This window comes from Macaca mulatta, chromosome 12 (genome assembly GCF_049350105.2).
Source record: "Macaca mulatta isolate MMU2019108-1 chromosome 12, T2T-MMU8v2.0, whole genome shotgun sequence".
Taxonomy (NCBI): Eukaryota; Metazoa; Chordata; class Mammalia; order Primates; family Cercopithecidae; genus Macaca; species Macaca mulatta.
The window spans coordinates 113563475-113585667 of NC_133417.1; the positions used below are offsets into that span (position 1 = coordinate 113563475).

Consider the following 22193-nt stretch of genomic DNA (forward strand, 5'->3'; position numbering starts at 1 on the left):
AGGAGGAGGGAGGAAAAGAAGAGATTGCTTTTGCTGTCTGCAGAGGCAGAAAAAAAAAATCTACATATAAGTAGACCCGTGCAGTTTAAACCCTTGTTCAAGGGTCAGCTTCATGTTTAGTAACACCTTTGTGAACTAAAATTGGAAAGTCAATGGTTAGAAGAGACAAATGACTCCAAATACTGGTGTGGTGTGATTGATTAAAATTTATTTTCCAATACGTGTTCTGGAGAGAGTTTCCCCAGAGCTAAAATAAATTCTAAGCTATCTTCACTCTTAGGACTAAGGCATGAAATAAAACACTCTAAAATCTGTATTAAAAAAATGTTTTGTTCTTAATATACAACTTAAGTCTTCTCGTTAATGAAAATTACAATTTTAAAGAGTGGAATCGTCAGTATGATTCTGGTTTATAACTTAGTTTTTGCTAATTTGTTTATTTTTATATAAATTCAATTGTTAAGTTCATAGAAATATTGGACTACAATTTATTTGTAGTGTGACAGCCTTAACATTGTTGCCATGGAGGGCCAATTGCTTGGATCCTGTCTTCATCCTTTCAGAGTACAGAATTTTCTGAGACGCCTTCTCCAGACAGTGACTCGGTGAACTCCGTGGAAGGACACTCTGAACCATCCTGGTTTAAAGACATAAAGTTTGATGACAGTGACACAGAACAGATAGCTGAAGAAGGTGACGATAATTTGGCTAGTGAGTTTAACTTTCTAACATTTTAGTGTTTATGGGTTGTTACTGTGTATGAATGATAAAATGATTACCTTGTTTGTTGAAATAATTCCGCTTTATGATTTATGGCTCCAACTAAATGGAAACATCTGATAGCAGTCTTTGTCTTAGATACAGTATTTTCTTAAACCAACTTGTTAGGCTGACACTTCTAGATTTTACCATAGTCTGTAGTTTGCAGCAGCTTAAAAATAACTGAACTAATAATATGGCAGCAGACAACTTTCTCATCTCTTCACTATGATATCAGACTTTCTCTCTGCAGAACCTCCAATATATTTCTTCATTTTAAAAATTGATTTTACATTTAACTTGTTCAAATTTTATTAAGTCTACACAGAAGTACATGAAAATACTGTATCCATTTTGGTATTGCACATTGGGCTTGTATATTAAAAAAACATTTTTCTCCTTTCCTCCAATACCCTGATAAAACCCATTTTTACTCCCCTCCTCTCCCTATATTTCTTTCCCCTTCCCAACACTAAAAGATTCTGCCAGTCCTAGCAAGCGCACATCAGTCAGCAGTTTCCAGTCCACAGTGGACAGTGACTCAGCCGCTTCTATCAGCCTGAACGTGGAGCTGGACAACGTGAACTTCCATATCAAGAAGCCCTCCAAGTACCCACATGTGCCCCCTCACCCTGCTGACCAAAAAGGTAGGAGGTAGTCACCATCTGGAATCCAAACACAGGCTGGACAGCTGGGCCATAGGATCTCATGCCAGCCTGTCTTTCTGGCTTCCTCTGTCCCATGTGGCTGAGGGGATTTGGTGTGGGTTTTGTTCTACCCTTTCTCATTTCTCCCACACCTCCTCCCCATACCTTTTTTGGTTGATTCCTTTTATTTCTTGTTTTCTTCCTCAGCACCACCATGCCCAGTTTAAAGCTTGTAGTCTTTAAAAGGAACCACATCTGACTGCTCTTCCCATAATGTGCAACTTCCAAGGTGGCATTTCTTTGCATTTATAACATGGATGTTCTGCTCTATTCTTTTCTCTTTCTTCATTTAACATTTTAAAGCCTGTTTGCCTTTGCCGTTACCCAGTAACATAATATTTCACTAAACTCATTAAGATGCTTGAACTAGATTGGGGGAAAATCATTCACACATTCCAGAATACCTCCACAATAATTCATAATGCTTATTATGTATATTCTATATGTATTAAAACAATTTCTTCTCTAATGTAAAATGAATTCATTATTTTTAGCTATCTTATTTGATGCTTTAGTCTGTTGGCTCAAAAATAGTAGTGACCATATTCAAAAGACATTTTGTGTAAAAGGAGAAAGAGGTAAACATTACTAAAATCTAACATAGCAGCTTATAAGAAATGCCTGTTGTTAAAATGGATGATGAGGCTTACTTTATTGGATATAATTAAAAGCCAGTTTAAATTATGGTCCTATCATGGGATTGTGTAAAAGTGAATAAGTAAAAAATGCACGAGTAAATAAATAAATGTGGGATTTCGTTATGTCGTAATAACTGAAAAATCAATATTATAAAGATGAAGCACTTTATTCCATGATTTTACCTGGAGTTTGTATTTTAAACATATAACTGTCTAAAGTAGAATTGTCTCCTTACTTAGATCTGAAATGCTTGCCTAAGTTTTGCGCACTCTATTTTGAGCCTAAAAATAGATCAGAAAACAGAAGCTTTTGAACCAAACATTTATACTAAAATGATTTGATACAAGTTTGTATTTCTCCAACAAATTTCTCATAATTGTCAGTATTAGCTATTATCAAAATGTGGTAAAATGATACTTAAGAGTTATAGTAATAAAAAGGCATATGTTATTTAAAAATAAGAAATTTAGAGAGGGTGTGTTAATGAGGAGACTTGACTAACATTGAACATGAATAAGATAGACATCTTTATGGAAATCCTCAAAACAGAAACTGGAAAAATGATGGAGAATATTTGGGTGAGTATGAAAGGATGGAAAAGCAGATATGACACTTCTGTGAGAATTAACTATAGATGGTGGTCACATGGGGGATATTATGAAGGTTTTGAATATAAACTTACAGATGTGGGTCAGGGGCACACAGATGATGAACATCTGTTCTGTGGACACATCTGTTGGCAATTGCATTTTGCTGTAAGCAGAATATGAAGTACACTTTTGACTTGCTGATGATTTCACCTCTTGGGATGTTAAAGGAGTTCTGAAAATCTTGAAGAGTGACCTGTCATCATGGAGTTTGTAATAGCAAAGGATAGACTGCTGAGCACAGTCAGATACTTACTTTTGAAAACCTAACTTGAGAACATGTGGAGTGGAATGGAACAGGAGGCTCCAAAAATGACATTGTTATGGTAACAACCCCAGATTGTGTCTCCAAGGAAATTGACAGGAGAAACACCTGCAGTTAACAAAAATATGACTCCTTTCGAACCTCCCTGATCTCAATCCCTTTTTTTTTTTTTAAGAGACAACAGGCTGGAGTGCAGTTGTGCGATCTCAGCTCACTGCAACCTCCACCTCTCGGGTTCAAGTGATTATCCCACCTCAACCTCCTGAGTAGCTGGGATTACCAGTGCACACCACCATGCCTGACTAATTTTTTGTATTTTTAATAAAGCTGGGGTTACCATGTTGGTCTTGAACTCCTGGCCTCAAGTGATCCACACCCACCTTGGCCTCCGTAAGTGCTGGGATTACAGGCATGAGCCATTGTGCCTGGCCCTCAATCTTTTAAACAGATTGCCTATCAAAGTTGTAAGTGGCAACTTGCATAGGGGAATAAATCTGAAAGAGGGGACAGCACTTTTAAGAAAAATGACAGTATAATAGAAGTCCAGCTTGCACTGAAGGTTGGAGAAAATGCCAAGGATATCTGAGAAAGATTTAAAGTTTAGTAGAAAGAAAAACTAGGGCAGTTATTTGGGAAAGTTATGTAATATTGATTGATGACTAAAAGAAGGCTTTTTTTCCTCCCCACTCTTTAGACTAATCTTATCAGAAAAGAATACACGTGGTTAAGAGGAAAGTGAAGTCCAGGGTAATAAAGAGATAGAGAATTAATGGTTTTTTAAATAAGTCTGTTGCCAGGTTTAGGCAAACTATATACCAGGTTATTGAAAGACTTTGGATCTGGGATCATGGAGCCAGAGTTTGTTATCTTTGAAGAGTTGCAAAGAGTAGGAGAGAGTCTAGATGACTGTAGTGATAGATGCATTATTATTATTATTTTTTAAAGATGGGTTCTTGATGTGACATTGAAGGCTGGAAAAATGTAGAGAAGTGTAGTGAACAGAATGGTCTGTGGTATTTAGACAAGGAATTGGTGGTAACTGGGCACCAGTGTTGGTTAACCAAAATAAGTCATTCCAAAACAACCCCATTTCCATTTTTTATGGTGATACAAGATTGATAAATCAGAAGACTATGAGAGATACTATCTTTGTTGATGTTAATAAGACATTTAATGATCTCTCAATAGCTTTGTAGACAAAGAGGACGATTTCGTACTTGAAATATGTTAAAAGAGGCAATGGTCATATTTATTTGTTTAAAGCACAGGCTTTGGAGTCTGTATGAGCTTTATTTTTTAAATTGTAAATTGACAAATTTTAATTGTATGTATTTATGGGATATAAAAAGATGTTACAATATATGTATAAAATATGGAATGATTAAGGAACAAGTAAGGATTTGAAATGATGGATATGTTTATTAAACCAAGCTAATGAACATATTCATCATTTTAAATCCTTTTTGTTGGGCCAGGATGCAGTGACTCATGCCTGTAATCCCAGCACTTAGAGTGGCTGAGGCAGGCGGATTGCTTGAGTCTATAACATAACCTAGGAGCATCCCCTTCCTGTTGACATCAAATTATTAATTATCCTTTCAATATTTTGCACAACAAACTACCAGTTTGGGCAATGTGGCAAAACCCCATCTCTACAAAAAATACAAAAAAATTAGGTGGGTGTGGTGGTATGCACCTGTGGTCCCAGCTATTTGGGAGGCTGAGGAGGGAGGATTGCTTGAGCTCAGCAGGTTGAGGCTGCAGTGAGCCATGATTTTGCCACTGCAGTCCAGCTTGGATGACAGAGTGAGACTTTTATCTTAAAAACAAAAAAAAATCCTTATTATTCTTAGTGGTGAGAACCTTTGAAATTTACTCTTAGCAATTCTGAAATATACAATATACTGTTATTAACTATAGTTGTCATGCTGTACAATATTTCTCAAAAACTTATTCTTCCTGTCTGAATGAAACTTTTTACTCTTTGACCAGCATCTCCCCATCCCCTTCACTTCCTCAACCTCTGGTAACCACCATTCTACTTAGTGTGAGCTTTTAATATGAAAAACACAAAGAGTGTAGTGTGTTTGGTGAATGTAAGAGTTTATGATACCACTACTAGTGGTGTTTTTTTTTTTTGGGTTTTTTTGTTTTTTGTTTTTTTTTGTTTGAGACAAAGTTTTGCTCTTGTTGCCCAGGCTGGAGTGCAATGGCCTGGTCTTGGCTCACTGAAAACTCCGCCTTCCGGGTTCAAGCGATTCTCCTGTCTCAGCCTCCCAAGTAGCTGGGATTACAGGCACCAGCCACCACGCCCGGCTAATTTTTGTATTTTTAGTAGAGACAGGGTTTCACCATGTTGGTCAGGCTGATCTCGAACTCCTGACCTCAGGCAGTCCGCCAGCCTCGGCCTCCTAAAGTGCTGGGATTATAGGCGTGAGCCACTGCACCTGGCCCACTACTGGTGTTAACACGTGGATTTGTAGCTTGTTGTACAAAATATTGAAAGGATAATTAATAATTTGATGTCAACAGGAAGCGGTTGCTCCTGGGTTATGCTATAGGGATTTGACTCTCTGTATTTAGTGTTGTTCACCACTTTTTTTTTGGTCAGCACTTTTAATGTTTTTTAGATCCACAAATAATTAAAATCTGGAAAGAATGGCTAGTGTGTTGGATAGCAGAACTGACATTTAAAAATCTTGATTTTCTCAAGCAATAGATTGAGACTAACAAGATGATAGTTAACACAGTTAAACATAATGTAATAATAAGGCTTAACACATTTACTATTAGTACTTTGGAGAAAGTCACTCTTAATAATTTGTGTGATAAAGATCTAAGTTTTAGTTATTTGCAAATTTAAGAGTGTGATGTATCAACCCCTCCGCACCCTCCAGTGCAATAATAGATTTCGTTAGTGGCCATATAATGTCTAGAATGAGGATCCAATTTAATGTTTTGTGTCCAGTTCTGATTTATGAATAGAGCGAGGTTGCCAGGATCCTAAGACATCTGAAAACCGTGATAAGGGAATCTGGACTATTTGAAATGGAGAAAAGAAGACTTGGTGTTGCCTTTAGGTATCTGAAGAGTACCTGAAAGAAATTATATTTATTTTGCATATGGCTGAAGGAAGAAATAGATTCAGTAGTCAGGAGTAGTGAACTTTTGCCACTGTGCATGGGAAGTGTCCAGGTTGTGTCTGAATGTTCACTTGTCATAGTTATTGAGGACGGATGCCCACATTGGGTGATGGGTTACATAGACTTGGGGACTTCTAAATTTTCTTTTAATTCTAAATCTGTGAAATGAAAAACCTAGATCTAGAATTAAAGAGAAATTATGATCTTTTAACCTACTCAGTGAGAATATTATAGAGAAGGTTCCAGCATTAGGAAGAACATAATTATTAAATTGATGTCTTAGGTCATTTGCAACCTTATAATTTGAAGACTTCATAAATCTCTTAATAAATATAGCTGGCTTTCACAGTTCTCTCTTAGTTTTTAACATACTAACAAGAGTTATTCTTACATTTTTTTTTCTTGTGAAGTTGTAATAGTTTGCTCAGTGTTACAGTCAAGATGAACACTGATTACAAGAAAATAAAGATTTCCAGGGAGACTGGTAGTTATGTGAAAGAATAATAGAATTCTTCTGCCTCTGGTTTTCATTCCCTTTGTATAAAAACAAATGGGAATTTTTTAAATCTTTACATTGAAATTAAAGGTAGTACTTATTAAATATTTTCTTATGGATTGTCCTATATTGTTTAAGGCTGAGGAAAATTGGATTTATAAAATTGGTTGAAATATCTGTACTTTAAAAAATACTACTTATGCTTTCTATCTTAAGTGAGAAAACCCTATTTTCAAACTTAATTTTTCATTATTGGTCTTAGGGAATTGTACAATTAAAATATATTTTACTATGTGTTGCAAGCAGGATTCTGAACTATTCTTGGAAAGTTAGCAAGTAGAACCTAGAGAAGAAGGTGAAAACCATGACTTCTGTAAACTTCTAGATGCAGTTTTCTGTGTACAGGAAAACATGGGATAGAGGAGCAAGTTAAACACACCATGAGAAAACGATTGTACTCAGAATGTGGGACATCCCACAGAACAATAACCCGGGTTCTTTTAAAGTTCATTTTATGAAAAGGTAAAAAGGAGATCTGTTCTAGATTAAAAGAGAATGAAGAGATACAGGAACCAAATGCCATGTGTGAACTTGACTGCATCGAGGCTTGAGAAAAAAACTGTTGATTAGAAAACATTTTGGGGAGAGTTGGATAAACTTGAGTATGGGTTAATTCTGTGCTATTAAGACATTGTTAACTTTCTCAAATATGTAAATAATACTGTGCTATAGAGAAGAATACCCTTATTTTTATGAGAGTTGTGCTGATGTCCTAGTGGTAAAGTGTCATGATGTGTGTAACTTTGAGTGATTGGAGGGAAGAAACATACACATATATGGCAAATCCTTAACAATTGTTGAACTCAGGTGGATGGTATACAGCATTTTCTGTAGGCTTAATTTTTTTCATAACTAAATGAGGAAAATCCACGATTTCTGGAGTCTTATAGATACAATTAAGCTTTAGTGTGAGAAGGCTGGTAAAGAACAGTACATTAATTGAATTGAGAGAATTTGGTGTTACTCATTTCTGTAAGGGAAGAGTAGAAATAAAGTATAATATCTGTCTTGTCCACATACTCGATTTTATTGTATTTGGCATAGTGCACTTGAACTTTCTAAATAAAATATTTTATTTGTTTCCTGGTTGGAAGGATGAGCATATTGGCTTATAAACATAGTAACTTTTAAAGCCCAGTTGTTTATAAATGAACTTGGAGAAAATTTTGTGGAGAACCTTTACCTTAAAGGAGTTAACATGCATCGTGTTTTAATTTGCATAGTGGAAAGAACCCCATTTGAGCTATGCTTGGTCACAGACCTAGAGAAAGTTCATGGGGAAGTAAAGAGTAAGTTTCACTAGTAAGAAAACTTTTTTATTTATTAAAAGCCTTCAGAATGTGTTCAGTTAATGTCTAGCAAAAATTCGGCAGTGTTTGGTATAATTTTTGAAAAACAAAAATGCTTATTCGGAACTAGTACAAATACTGATGAGTTTTATCTTTTTTCCTGCCAATGTCACTTCTGTATTAATTTGTTTTATAGCTTATATTCTGAAATTTTAAAAAAGTTTGTATTGTTTTATCAGGTGGGTTCTCTGTGAACTACTTTGTGCATAGGCAAAGTGATTATTTGTTAAATCATCAAGTTACATGTGAAAAGAACTGTAATGCTTTAGGATGGTCGTACAAGTATCTGAAGATCTTAATGTTCATAAACCGGTTGGTTTTGGTAAGAGAAAAATGTTTCTCTATCTGACATTTGAATTAAGGAGAATTGTTTCACGGCTCTATTGCATTATTAATGCAAGTCTGCTTAAGCTTAGTATGAAGTGCATAGAACAAGTATCAAGAGGCATTTTGACCCAAAACTTTCTTGAATTTGCTGGGCAGTGATGGGTTTAGTATGAGTAATATTTTGTGTGTGGGTGTTTTTGCTATATAATTATGCTGACATATTTATAGTCATATGTCTCTCCTTTCCTTCCTCCTCTCTGTTGTCTCCCTGGTATGCAGAGTATTTGATTTCTGACACTGGAGGACAACAGCTCTCAATAAGTGACGCTTTCATCAAAGGTAAGTTTATAAAAAGCTGTATGTGGAATGGTGTGTCTTTTGTTCATGAGGGTATACTTAGGGCTTAGCACATTGATTGGCATAGAGAAGGTCCTGAAAATATATTTGATTATGGTAGTATGGGAACACAATTTTTAATGTGTATAATGATTTTGAGAGTGTTGAGAACCAAGAATGTAAACTTGGACTTGGTTTGCAAGAAGGAGGTCTCTGATGTGAAAAGTAATTGTTTAAAAACTTTTAAGTAGAATTTGAACTTAATTCTTTTAAAGACATAGTTTACACTTAACTATATTGTGAATATAATATTAAGTATTGATATACATCTCATCAAGGATTGCCAAATTTGTCAAAAAGCCCACAGGCAGATCTCCAGTTAAGGATGCTGCTTGTCCTGTGGAGTGAGGAAGAGAAGTAGGCAGGAGAGGATAAAGAACTAACTCTGCTGATAAATTTCTTTTGGACACAAAAGGAGAATAGAAAACTATTAGCCTTCTCCTATTCCTTCCCCACTTAGCTTAGCTTCCTAGAGTAAAGACATTCTTAATTGGTCCATAGTATTCCACTGGTTAGGCCTCAGATAATAGGAGAAAATTTCCCTTCCTTCTTGGCTCCCAGGGTTTCAAATCAAAGAGAGAAGGCAAGCTGGTACAAGGAGGCCACTGCAGCTTATCTGATAGCTTGACAGTGCTTCTAAATTCACCTCCAAGCAGCTGGTTCAGCTAGAAGTTTACAGAGTGGCCCTTTATGTAATTGAAATGCGCAGTTCTTGTATTTCACATGTCATGGACATATACTTTACTGTGTAATCTGCTGGGCTGTTGGAAGTTTTTTGTTTGTTTTGCTTTTAAGAGAGGACAGGTTAGAGAATTTTTGTAAGCATTTCCTACTTCTTTTCTTTCCACTTATTTGGTCAGATTATTCAACAGTTATTTAGTGAACATATTTTTTTTTGTTAAGCATTTATTATTAATTTTTTTGTCTTGATCTGTTTTCACTCATCTTTAAAAAATTTAAAGATTTTACACAAATTCTACATAAATGCTATTTATTATGTTTTAATATTTATGTTTTTGAGTCTGTCTTGCTAAAATTTTGTTAAAAAACCTCTGTGCCAATATTGAAAGAGAAACACTATTGAAGATTGTCTGAATAGACTTTCTGCACTGTCATCTGTTGTTTTGGGATTATCTGAGCTGAGCTTCTTTCTTGAAAATTCATCACCCACGCTATCATGTGTTCTGCCAGCATTTAGATTTCTGTTGAATGCACTTTTCAGTTTGTGATTTTTTTTTTTCTATTTTTGAGATGGAGTCTCGCTCTGTCACTCAGGCTGGAGTGCAGTGGCGTGACCTTGGCTCACTGCAATCTCTTCCTCCCAGGTTCAGGTGATTCTCCTGCCTCAGCCTCCCTTGTAGCTGGGATTACAGGCATGTACCACCACGCCCAGCTAATTTTTGTGCTTTTAGTAGAGATGGGGTTTCTCCATGTTGGCCAGACTGGTCTCAAACTCCTGACTTCAGGTGATCTCCCCACCTCGGCCTCCCAAAGTGTTGGAATTACAGGCGTGAGCCACCATGCCCTGCCCAGTTTGTGATTTTAAGGGGATATTAACACCCTCCTTTTTAAAAATTAAAAAGAAAAGCAAAAGTTTCATTTTATTTGCTTTTCAGAAGCTGTGCTTATAATTATTGGCTTGAGAGTCTTAGTTACGTACATTTGATTTTCACAGTTCTGTTTCTGATTTTGGCGGTTGCCAATTATTGCTCTTCTTAATTCTTGCATTTCTGTATTTTTAGCGTATTTTACGTATTTGTGTGTATTTTCTTATGCATTTTATTTATATGTTTATTACATGTTCTTGCCTTTTTACGCCAATAATTTATGTTGGCTAACTTAAAACATTTATAAAGAGAAAGGGCAATTTCTAAATACATGAGTAGGTGGTATAAAACAGGACAATGAAGTAATAACTTCTTATTTTATATTGTACTTAGAATCCTTATTTAATCGTCGAGTAGAGGAAAAATCCAAAGAGCTGCCTTTCACACCTTTGGGCTGGCATCATAACAACCTGGAGCTCCTGAGGGAGGAGAATGGGGAGAAACAAGCCATGGAGAGGTTGCTGTAAGGCAATGAAATTTTAAATTTTAATTTTTCACTTTTATTATCTTCAGTGACTTGATAAGCGTATGCATCATTCCTCTTAAAAAGGGAGGTATTTTTCTTTTTCCTTAGAAAGTAAAAAATACTAAGATTACTTAGGAAATAAAGCCTATTTTGACTTGTGATTACATTTCTTATAAAACCAAGAGCCCCGACTGGGTGCAGCAGCTCATGCCTGTAATCCCAGCACTTTGGGAGGCCGAGGCGGGAGGATCACAAGGTCAGAAGGTTGAGACCAGCCTGGCCAACATGGTAAAACCCAGTCTCTACTAATAATACAAAAATTAGCCAGGCGTGGTGGTGTGAGTCTGTAATCATAACTACTTGGGAGACTGAGATAGGAGGATTGCTTGAACTCAAGAGGTGGAGGTTGCGGTGAGCTGAGATCACGCCACTGTACTCCAGCCTAGGCAACAGAGCAAGACTTTGTCTCAGAGAAAAAAACAGAAAAACCAAGAGCCCCAAACTCTGCTTGTCTGTCCCCATTTTACGTGTTAAAATTTCATTTCAGTCAGTTGCAGGGAACTTCTTAGTGGAAGATATTCAGATTTCATTTATATGCAAAATCCTTAAGGTACAGATATAATGAAAGAATGATATTGACCTAGAAAATCTTATCTGTGAACCGTAATTGAAATGTTTATTTCTTTGTAGACTGTTTTATCATCAGAATTATTGTCTCTGGCAGTATTAACTATGCAAACTTCTTTCTTATAATATTTTTATAGTTCAGCTAATCATAACCACATGATGGCACTACTCCAGCAGTTGCTCCATAGTGACTCACTGTCATCATCTTGGAGGGACATCATCGTGTCATTGGTCTGCCAGGTTGTTCAGACAGTCCGACCTGATGTCAAGAACCAGGATGATGACATGGATATCCGTCAGTTTGTCCACATCAAAAAAGTGAGCTCTGCTAATGTTTTACTAATGCTAGGAAGTGATGAGGCAGGACTGATTATAATTTTTCTCTTAATGGTAATCTAAAAGGAGTCATTACCCTGAGGGTTGCTAGATGAGGAGTAGGAGGTTTTGCTGTCTGCTTTGTTTGTTAGCAGTGCACTTAGGAGTCATGGAAGCCACGCATAGGAAGTGAGAGGTGAATGGAAAGGATGAGTTATATCAGAGATGGGTTGGGAACTCAAACCGATACAGGTTCTTCCTTACTTACTTCCTCTTCTTGACACGTCAGCTATGAGAAACCCTATTCTCACAGATTATGATCACTGTTCTGAGGAAAAGCAGTGGGTAATTTGCTTTATTTAGATCAAGCTTGTCCAACTCGTGGCCTGTGGGCTGCATGCTGCCCAAGAGTGCTTTGAATCCAGCCCAACACCAATTCGTAAACTTTCTTAAAATATTATGACATTTTTTGTGATTTTTTTTTTTAAGCTCATCCACTGTTGTTAGTGTATTTTATGTGTGGCCCAATACAATTCATTTTTCCAGTGAGGCCCAGGGAAGTCAAAAGACTGGACACCTCTGATTTAGATAGTAATGGAGTCCTGTGTGTGCTTTTTCCCTGTGATATTTAACTTAAACAGTAGTGTTAACTGCCACATGGCACTAGTTTATTCAGTCAGTGAGTACTTTAGAGTCCTAGTATAGTACATTAGAGAATAGGGGATGGGAAAACAGAGTCATGCAGAGATGCCATTGATCATTGGTTGAAAGGAACAATTATTTCCTGAAATTTTTTGTTCTTATTTGATTACACAATAGTTAAAAAGAAATGGAAAGAAATAATAGCATACATCTGACTAGATTCTAAGCATGTTATTATTGAATTTTATTGTTTTCTTAATTGTTCCATTAGATCCCAGGTGGAAAGAAGTTTGATTCTGTGGTTGTCAATGGCTTTGTTTGTACCAAGAACATTGCACATAAAAAGGTAATGTGATTCAGTTCAGCAGTGAAGTTCAGCAAACCATGGCTGTGTGCTTAGGTAACAAGTTGGGGCACCTTAGTCATGGAAGAAATGGACAATGGACAATGAAAGGCAGCTGTGTCTGCCATAGGGGTGAAATTTAGTAGGTTCAGGGAAGATTTCCCAGAGCTGAGGATGAATGGATTGGAATTTGAATAATGGGAATTCACCAGACAGAAGGAGGAAGTGGGGAGGATCAGGCTTCTAGATCAGCAGAATGATAAGATACTAGCATTATTTATCTCCTGATCCCATTACATCTTAGGGAGACAGGGTTTCTTTAGTAGGCTGGAGTCCTTCCAGAGGCTTAGCATTCTAAAGCTGATAGCTCTTCTAGTGCTAGGCTACAGAGCTGTCAGTTTTCTTCTGTTATCCTTCTCATCTTATGTCTTTGTAGCACTAGCACAAAGGAGTGGAGTGAGATAACCTGGGGTGTTACGGAGACTCTGAGCTCCTAAGGTGTAATATGGGCAATATAAATGAAGCTGGAGGAAACAGGCAAGGGCTTTGTATCTCATTAAAGGTCTTGAACTTTATTCTGAAGTCTTTTGGTTCTCAAAGTGTAGTGTACATACATTGAGATCACATGTGGACCTTTTAAAAATGTCTGTTCCCAGCCTAACCCGTAGAAATTCTCATTCAGTAAGTTAAGGGCAATGGGAATGTATGGATGTTAGGGAAATGGTGGTACCGTATTTAAAGTAGGCACTAGGCCGAGCGTGTAATCCTGGCACTTTGGCAGGCCGGGGCAGGTGGATCACAAGGTCAGGAGTTTGAGACCAGCCTGGCCAATAGGGTGAAACCCCATCTCTACTAAAAATACAAAAAAATTAGCCAGGCATAGTGGCGTGTGCCTGTAGTCTCAGCTACTTGGGAGGCTGAGGCAGAAGAATCGCTTGAACGCGGGAGGTGAAGGTTGCAGTGAGCTGAGATCACGCCACTGCACTCCAGCCTGGGTGACAGAGTGAGACTCTGTCTCCAAAAAAACAAAAAAAAAGATTCGTGACAATTGTTAGTGACCATAGATAGATAAAAATATGCTTGGCTTCAATTGTTTACTTATCGCATATTTTATTGCAGTAATTCCACATTAGTCAGTATTTCTACACAGAATCTTACTAAAACCACACATTACCCTTTAAAGGAGAACTTTAAACCAAATTAAATGATATTTGTTGAATTAAGAGGTAAATATGTTACTTCTCAGAAAGTAAAGAAAATTTGTATGTAGGTGTGGTGGAAACATATGCATGAATGACTGTCTTGTCCCACTGATTAGAGATAGTCTTTGATTTGTAGTTGCTACAAAGTGTCCTGAATTGAGTTTCCCAGCTAGTGAGTCACTGTTTTTGGAACTGTTTGCTGTTTGGGGTCCATAAACTTGGTCAGCCTGAAACCTCAATTGCTATTCTGCCTGTGGCTGTAAGGTTAGGGTATATTGTTAGAGTCTCTGCTTGAGATGCTTTCACATTTTCTTTTTGAACTTCATGTTACCTATTTTAGCTTGCCGCCTTAATGATTGGAAATGTTTTCTGTTAGAAATATGTTCAGGAGGCATTTTAATTCTTTTCTCCCTCTTCTCCTCTTGAATTTTAGAAAGACTGAAATATGCTTTTAAAGTTGCTTATTTCTTGGAGTTTGTGAAGTAACCCGTTATTAAATACTGCTCCCTCCGTGCACACTCAGGGCATGATGTCTCTTCTTACAACATCAGAAATGAAAAAAAAAAGTTAAGAGAATAGAAGATCAAAGTAGTATTAAGAAAGCAAAGCCAGTTTTTGAAGAATTTTGCATTGTTCTGAACATACTATTTGCTTTGAAAAAATTTAATACCGTAAAAGAACTAAATGAGAGTATATTATACTAATATGAGATACGTTAAGTTAGTAGGAATTATGAACAATATAGATTTAAAGTTATAATTAAAGGAGGGCTGTAAAATGCAAACCTTTAAAAACTTTAACAAACTGTTCTTTTCTTTGTAGATGAATTCTTGTATTAAAAACCCCAAAATTCTTCTGTTGAAGTGTTCCATTGAGTATCTCTACAGAGAAGAAACTAAGTTTACTTGCATTGATCCTATTGTGCTTCAGGTAAGAATTTACTACTGAAAATAATAATTTGGAGGGATGTTTGTGTATCATGATGCTTATAAATTCTTAATGATTTTGACTTAATTCTAACTGATTAAATTGGATAGGCAAACTTGATAGCTTACCAAAACCTCTGTCACTCATTATTTTTAAAGTTTCAAAGTGTTAAAAGTAACATGTAACTGTTCAAGAATATAAGGAAGAAAAGGTGAAAATCCAAATACTGGTTTCCCTTTCCCACTTAATCCAAATACTAGTTTGGATTAAGTATTTAATTCTCACAGTAAATCAGACCATGAGAATTTCTTGAACTTACCAGATTTCTAATGGAATCTCTGGTTTGTAATACAGTTTATGCTACTAAAACACATTTCTAGAACACCAGTTAGCTTATATGTAGTTGGCAAACAGAATACTGTCAGATGGAAGTTGTGTTGGTTTCTAAGTGGTTTTTCCTAAGCAAGGAGGCCCCGAATAGCTGCAGTAGGTTATAACCCTCAGCCGTAAAGGAAAACAGTCTCAGCTCAGCTGCTACACAGGCAGAAACCCTTCCAGCTCTATTTTAAGAAAGTAAAAGTGAGCTTTTGCTTGCAGGGCTGTTTCCCCAGGGAGGTACACCTACATCTCTGGTTCTTGGTAGCTTTACTGCTCAGAGCTCCATTTCCAGTTGTAGCATTGCAATAGTTTTTGTGCATTTAATTTCACTTGAGGCAGCCTCATGCCATACGAAGCTCTCTGCCTGGGCTCTCCATGATTCCTCTTAAGGTACCAGTTATTATTTTTGTTAGTGCTGAAGATATAAAATTGCATAGGTTTTAAGTTTTCTGCCCCAGCTCCTTTTCTGCCATAAATGCTATTAATTTTGTTTTGTGGTTATTCAAAATGGAAGCTTTTTAGGAATGTGTATATTATATTACAGTGGAAACACTTATATTGGGTTCCAGAAACATTTAGGAAAAGTATTACTTGAAAATTCCTAGGTAAATACATTTTTTCAAGAGTGATAGGAGCAATCACTTTTGTCCTGATTTCATAGATAACAATAAGAGAAACTGAGTTGTAGTAAAAGGGACAGTGCTTTATAAAACTCTGCTGTATTACTTAAGAACTCTGTGAGCTGGGGCTGTTTTCTCTTTGGAATTCAGCTGTGCCATCAGTAAAAACGATGGGTTTTGACTAGACATTTTAGTAGAGAACTCTAAAGGAATAAAGGGAAATACAATCATTATGTTCATGGAACCTAAGATAATTTGATGCTGGAGGTTTTGTTGATTCCACGGAAGATTGTCAGCAGAAGACTTTCACATGATCGGATCAGAATTGCTTTGACTGAGATGCATCCTGGTTGCGGAGATGTTAAAATTCAAAAAATTGTATGTCTTGGAATTGATGAACTAGGTTGATTGTAATCTACAGGTGTTTGTTTACTTAAAGTTACAGCTAAATTTATTCATATTATTATTACTCTATGTTTACAATCAGGTTAATAGACTAAAGATTTTTTGTTAGAGAGGTATGCTGTGGGGGATTGTACTTAGGAAACATGGTTTAACTCACTAACAAAGCATCTTGTTCATCAAAACTTTCAAACATAGTTTTTATTATACCTTTAACTCCTGCCCTACTTAAACTTCTTAGTTTAAATTGATAGAAAATATCAGCTGATTTGGACTTTTTCTGAATTGATAGAAAGTACCAGCTCATTTGAGTTTTTTTTATCTGATGTGGAATAACGAATCAGAGAAGAAGCTGAAAGATAGATATTCAGAAAAAGGAGGATGAGAAACAAAGGTCAAGGAGATAATTAGCCTGTGACTTTTTACTTTCTTTACAAGGCCAGGTCTACTAGATCTCTTGGTTCACCACTGCTGTGCTTATGGCCTACTTTCTGATACTCTTCCCTTGCTGAGCTTGGACAAGGCCTCCTTTTTGACATGGTATTTCATGAGTAGTCATGATAGTTGATTAGAATTGGAACTGGAAGGAAAGTTATTTGCCATCTTTGTACTACCACAGGCAGAAACTTAAAAAAAAAACAAAAAAACAGATTCTGATTGTACTTTATTAGAGCTGCACAAATAAAATTATTTTAAATGCTGTTAAATTGCAAGTTAGTAAGTAGGGTAGGAAATTAACACATTTCAGGAAAAAAATCCATTTTGTTAATAATGGGAGAATTTGAAATAAATAGTATCAGTAAAACAAAGGCAAGAAGCAATATACTTCATAATAGGGCAAGTTTACTGCAGTGAGTAGGCTCATCCATTATGGGTGGTAAGGGACGTGAATACAGTCTTGCTCAGAAAACACTTTGGGCACATGGAGTAGGAGTGGCAAACATGCTTATCTTTAGTTGTCTCCCATCTGGAGCCCAGAAATACTATGAAGCAATTAGTGAATTGTATTGTTTTAACTCTGGTCGTTATTTACAATATTCATTTCTTTCTTATTTTTTCTTTTTTTTTGAGATGAAGTCTTGCTCTTGTCCTCTAGGCTGGAGTGCAGTGCCATTATCTTGGGTCACTGAAACCTCTGCCTCCCAGGTTCAAGCTATTTTCCTGCCTCAGCCTCCCAAGTAGCTGGGATTACAGGTGCCTGTCACCACGCCCGGCTAATTTTTGTATTTTTTAGTAGAGACGGGGTTTCATTGTGTTGGCCAGGCTGGTCTTGAACTCCAGACGTCAGGTGATCCGCCCGCCTCGGCCTCCCAAAGTGCTGGGATTATGGGTGTGAGCCACAGTACCCAGCCACAATATTCATTTCTTTTGAAATTAAACCTTTGTGATAAAATTATATTAGCATTATGTTTGAGATCTTTAACTGTGGCTGTTCTAGGTATTATATGATCTGTTGGGAAATTGGAATTAGGAAGTTGCTGAAGTAGCATCTGTTAAAGAGTTATTTATTCAGATATCCAGAAAGAGAGATAACTCATTTTGGTTTCAGAATGTAGAGGAGAGAATTTGTAACCATATTAAAACCACTTAGGGCTGGGCACAGTGGCTGACACTTATCATTACATTTTTGGAGCTGAAGGCAGGAGGATTGCTTGAGGCCAGGAGTTCAAGACCAGCCTGGGTAACATAGTGAGACCCTGTCTCTACAAAAAAAATAGAAAATATTAGCCAGGCATTGTGATGTGTGCCTGTAGTCCTAGAAGAGTGAAGCAGGAGGATTGCTTGAGCCCAGGACTTTGAGGTCACAGTAAGCTATGATGGCACCTCTGCACTCCAGCCTGGGTGACAGAATGAGACCCCATCTCTTAAAAAACAAACAAACAAACAAACAAACTTAGAAATGGCTTTTATTTTGGGAGTTTTGAGGTTAGGTTTTTTTGTTGTTCTTGCTTTGTTAACCTCTGAACTAGCTAATTGCATTCTTGGCTTTTAAATTAAGAATTGAAAATCTTTCAAGGAAAATTAGTTGGAGAATGGAATTTCTTCTGAAACTCTTGTCAGCATAATCAAGTTTAGAATGACAAATGAGATTCTTACTTTGTTTGAATTAATTTGTTTACAGACTTATTTGTGGATGAAGAAAATTTAGGCTAAGATTGATAATAATAGTGAAGCTATCTTGATATTTTAATATGTCCAGATATTGCGTTTTACCAGGTGTGATATTTCTGATTTATCTTACTTAGGAAAGAGAATTCTTGAAGAATTATGTTCAGCGAATAGTTGATGTTCGACCCACCTTGGTTCTAGTTGAGAAAACAGTGTCTCGGATTGCCCAGGACATGTTATTGGAACATGGTATTACTTTGGTCATTAATGTAAAATCGGTGAGTGTTTTTATTTTTCTATTTTATTTTTTCTATTTATTTTAAAAAATTGCAGCTTTTGAATTTATATGTACGTATGGTAGGTATACAAGAATCTTAGTCTTTGCTGTTCCATACGTATTGAAAGTGGGTCAGAAGATACGGCACCTATTTCATTAAGATTGAGAATCTCAGACTGGAAGAAAGTGTAATTGATTATGTAATGCTTATTATTGATGTCTACAAGACCAAAAGTGGAATGGACATTAGTTAATCACTAGGTATTCGTTGGTCCTTCATTTTCGTTGGAGAATTGCTCAAGCAGAAAATGTTCTCTCCGTTCAAAAGTTTACCCTCTGCAGAATAGGGGCCAATTCTAGGAAGTTGTTTTTTCTCCTCACAGCATCTTGTGGTAATCCATGATGCTTAAATGCATTTTGATAATGTTATTAATATGAGTAAGGTTTCAGTGGGCACATATTGATTACTAAGCAACTAAATATAGAAGAATCTGGAATAAAAAAATTCATCATATATTTATTAAAAAGGAAATTTATTGTGAATGTTATTTTTTAATTTTTCCATCACTTTTCCAGATTAAATTTACAAAGATTTTTATTCTTCTCTAGTTTTGTAATATAATGTTTTTGTGTATTATAGCAAGTTTTGGAACGAATCAGTCGAATGACCCAAGGTGATTTAGTGATGTCGATGGACCAGCTGCTTACGAAACCACACCTGGGCACTTGTCACAAATTTTATATGCAGATATTTCAGTTGCCTAATGGTGAGTGATCTTTAGCATAGGTTGACCTGAGGAAAAGAGTTAACTTATCACTACTACAATGTTTACTTACTAGGAAATATCTATTAATAGTAGGCGAGGATAGGCAACTGTGGTCTTATTCATGTAAGAGTTTTTCTTTTACAGATGTTAAGAGAGTGAATTGATTCTATTTGGACTTCCGGATTGCCACCTCCACCATCTTAACTTTTTGTTTGTTTTTATTTGTAGAGCAAACCAAGACGCTGATGTTTTTTGAAGGTTGTCCACAGCACCTAGGCTGTACAATCAAGCTGAGAGGAGGCTCTGATTATGAGCTGGCTCGAGTTAAGGAGATCCTAATATTTATGATCTGTGTTGCTTATCATTCTCAACTAGAAATCTCCTTTCTCATGGATGAATTTGCTATGCCTCCCACATTAATGCAAAACCCTTCATTCCATTCCCTGATTGAGGGACGAGGGCATGAGGGGACTGTCCAAGAGCAGTACGGTGGAGGTTCCCTCCCCTGGGATCCTGACATCCCTCCTGAGTCTCTGCCCTGTGATGATAGCAGTTTGCTGGAATCGAGGATTGTGTTTGAGAAGGGTGAGCAGGAAAATAAAAATGTTCCACAGGCTGTTGCCTCTGTGAAGCATCAGGAACATAGCACAACAACTTGCCCGGCGGGTCTCGCTTGTGCTTTCTTTCCACCTGTACCGGAATCATTGTTGCCACTCCCTGTGGATGACCAACAAGATGCTTTAGGCAGCGAGCAGCCAGAGAGTTTGCAGCAAACAGTTGTGCTGCAGGATCCCAAAAGCCAGATAAGAGCCTTTAGAGACCCTTTACAGGATGACACTGGATTATATGTTACTGAGGAAGTCGCCTCCTCTGAAGATAAACGAAAGACTTATTCTTTGGCCTTTAAGCAGGAATTGAAAGATGTGATCCTCTGTATCTCCCCAGTAATCACATTCCGAGAACCCTTTCTTTTAACTGAAAAGGGGATGAGATGCTCTACCCGAGATTATTTTGCAGAGCAGGTTTACTGGTCTCCTCTCCTCAATAAAGAATTCAAAGAAATGGAGAACAGGAGGAAGAAACAGCTGCTCAGGGATCTCTCTGGACTTCAGGGCATGAACGGAAGTATTCAGGCCAAGTGTATTCAAGTCTTACCCTCACATGAGCTTGTGAGCACTAGAATTGCTGAGCATCTGGGCGATAGCCAGAGCTTGGGTAGAATGCTGGCCGATTATCGAGCCAGAGGAGGAAGAATTCAGCCCAAAAACTCAGACCCTTTTGCTCATTCAAAGGATGCATCAAGTACTTCAAGTGGCAAATCAGGAAGCAAAAATGAGGGTGATGAAGAGAGAGGGCTTATTCCGAATGATGCTGTGTGGTCAACAAAGGTGAGCCAGACCACTTTTTGATGCTCCTGTACATTAGGATGTGTTGAATGACTCCTCTAAGGCAGGCTAAAAAATCAGTTTGGCAGACTGCATGCAGATTTGTGAAATATTTCTTCTCCTATGCTATTTTTGTTTTTGTCTTGAGTCTGCTGGCTTATGTGTTACTTTAATACGTATGAAGCAGAATTGTAATGAAACTGGGTTTCAGGGTTTTAAGATGAGCTTATAGTAAGCTAGGCAGATCCTTGAAGTAAAGGGAAATGGGGAGCTGCTTAAAATTTCTGACAACATGACTTGGATGTGGTATGATAATCCTGGATCCTAGTGTCAGGGAGTGAGAGATGGAAGCTTATTGTAGGAAATAGATGTGTTTTTTTAAAAAAAGTTAGCAGGAAATAGATTTGTTTTCTAAAAAAAGTTAGCTCTATTTTTTTTCTTTAACATAAAACATTTTACCTTGTTATTTAACTACGACAGTGACCTTTTTCTTTCTAGGCATAAATTGAGAGCAAATTAAGGAAGGTTTATAGATCTATTATTGATAATAATGCAGTAAAACTAATTAACAAATCCATTGCTAGATGAGGAAATGCAATTGTTTAATAAAGCGAAAAGATGTCTAATTTCACCAGTAGTAAAGGAAGTGCTAAATAATATATGTTCAATTTCCCTAGTAGTCAAGGAAGTGCTAAATAATAGTAGTGCTAAATAATTTTTTATTTGTGAGACTGGCAAAAAGGAAAGTGATAAAAGACCCATGGTTAATGATGGCATGGAAAAACACCTTTCATAAATTTCATGTAAGCTTATACAAATGTATGTGTATGTACATTTGTATAAATTTATACAAATTTATAGAAAGTGATAGGAAAGTCTCTTATTAATTTACACATACATGTATATGCCTTTGACCCAGGACTCCAACTTTTTATAATCTATCCTGCAGAAATAATTAAGTGTGCTTATATAAGGGTGCTTTCATTTTGTAAGAATATATGTACAAAGATGTTTATTGAAACAGTTTAATGATGAGCAAGATCTCAAGTCATTTAATGACTTGGATAAAGCCCATGATATATTTGAAGTGTTAAAAAGCAAGTTATATTTTAATATGTTTTGCATTATTCCATATTTATAAAAACAAAACCCCCTGTGTGTTCTTAGGTAGGAAGTGATGTGTGTATGTGGGACAGGTGTGTAAACTAGCAAAAAGAATAGATATTTTAAAACCACAGAGTCAAACTGCTCAGCTTCAGTGGTAGAGGAGAATCATAGGAGGAGAGGTTTTGTGTATTTTATGAACTTCTTCAAATGCTTCTATACTATTTCAGTTTT

At 36.6% G+C, this 22193-nt stretch overlaps 1 protein-coding gene across 50 annotated transcripts in view; it reads left to right on the forward strand.

Annotated features, from left to right (window-relative positions):
- The window catches only part of PIKFYVE (phosphoinositide kinase, FYVE-type zinc finger containing), a 92395-nt gene that overhangs the window by 38241 nt on the left and 31961 nt on the right, over window positions 1-22193 (forward strand). For 19 of the 50 annotated variants that reach the window (XM_015110821.3, XM_077957460.1, XM_015110823.3 and 16 more), the window contains 10 exons: window positions 564-711; window positions 1239-1406; window positions 8672-8731; window positions 10729-10858; window positions 11626-11806; window positions 12717-12791; window positions 14813-14920; window positions 18564-18704; window positions 19344-19470; window positions 19699-20858. In XM_015110821.3, the coding sequence (XP_014966307.3) occupies window positions 564-711; window positions 1239-1406; window positions 8672-8731; window positions 10729-10858; window positions 11626-11806; window positions 12717-12791; window positions 14813-14920; window positions 18564-18704; window positions 19344-19470; window positions 19699-20858 (2298 nt within the window). The remainder of the gene's footprint in view (window positions 1-563; window positions 712-1238; window positions 1407-8671; window positions 8732-10728; window positions 10859-11625; window positions 11807-12716; window positions 12792-14812; window positions 14921-18563; window positions 18705-19343; window positions 19471-19698; window positions 20859-22193) is intronic. The other 31 variants (XM_015110826.3, XM_077957471.1, XM_015110827.3 and 28 more) reach the window with 3 other exon arrangements.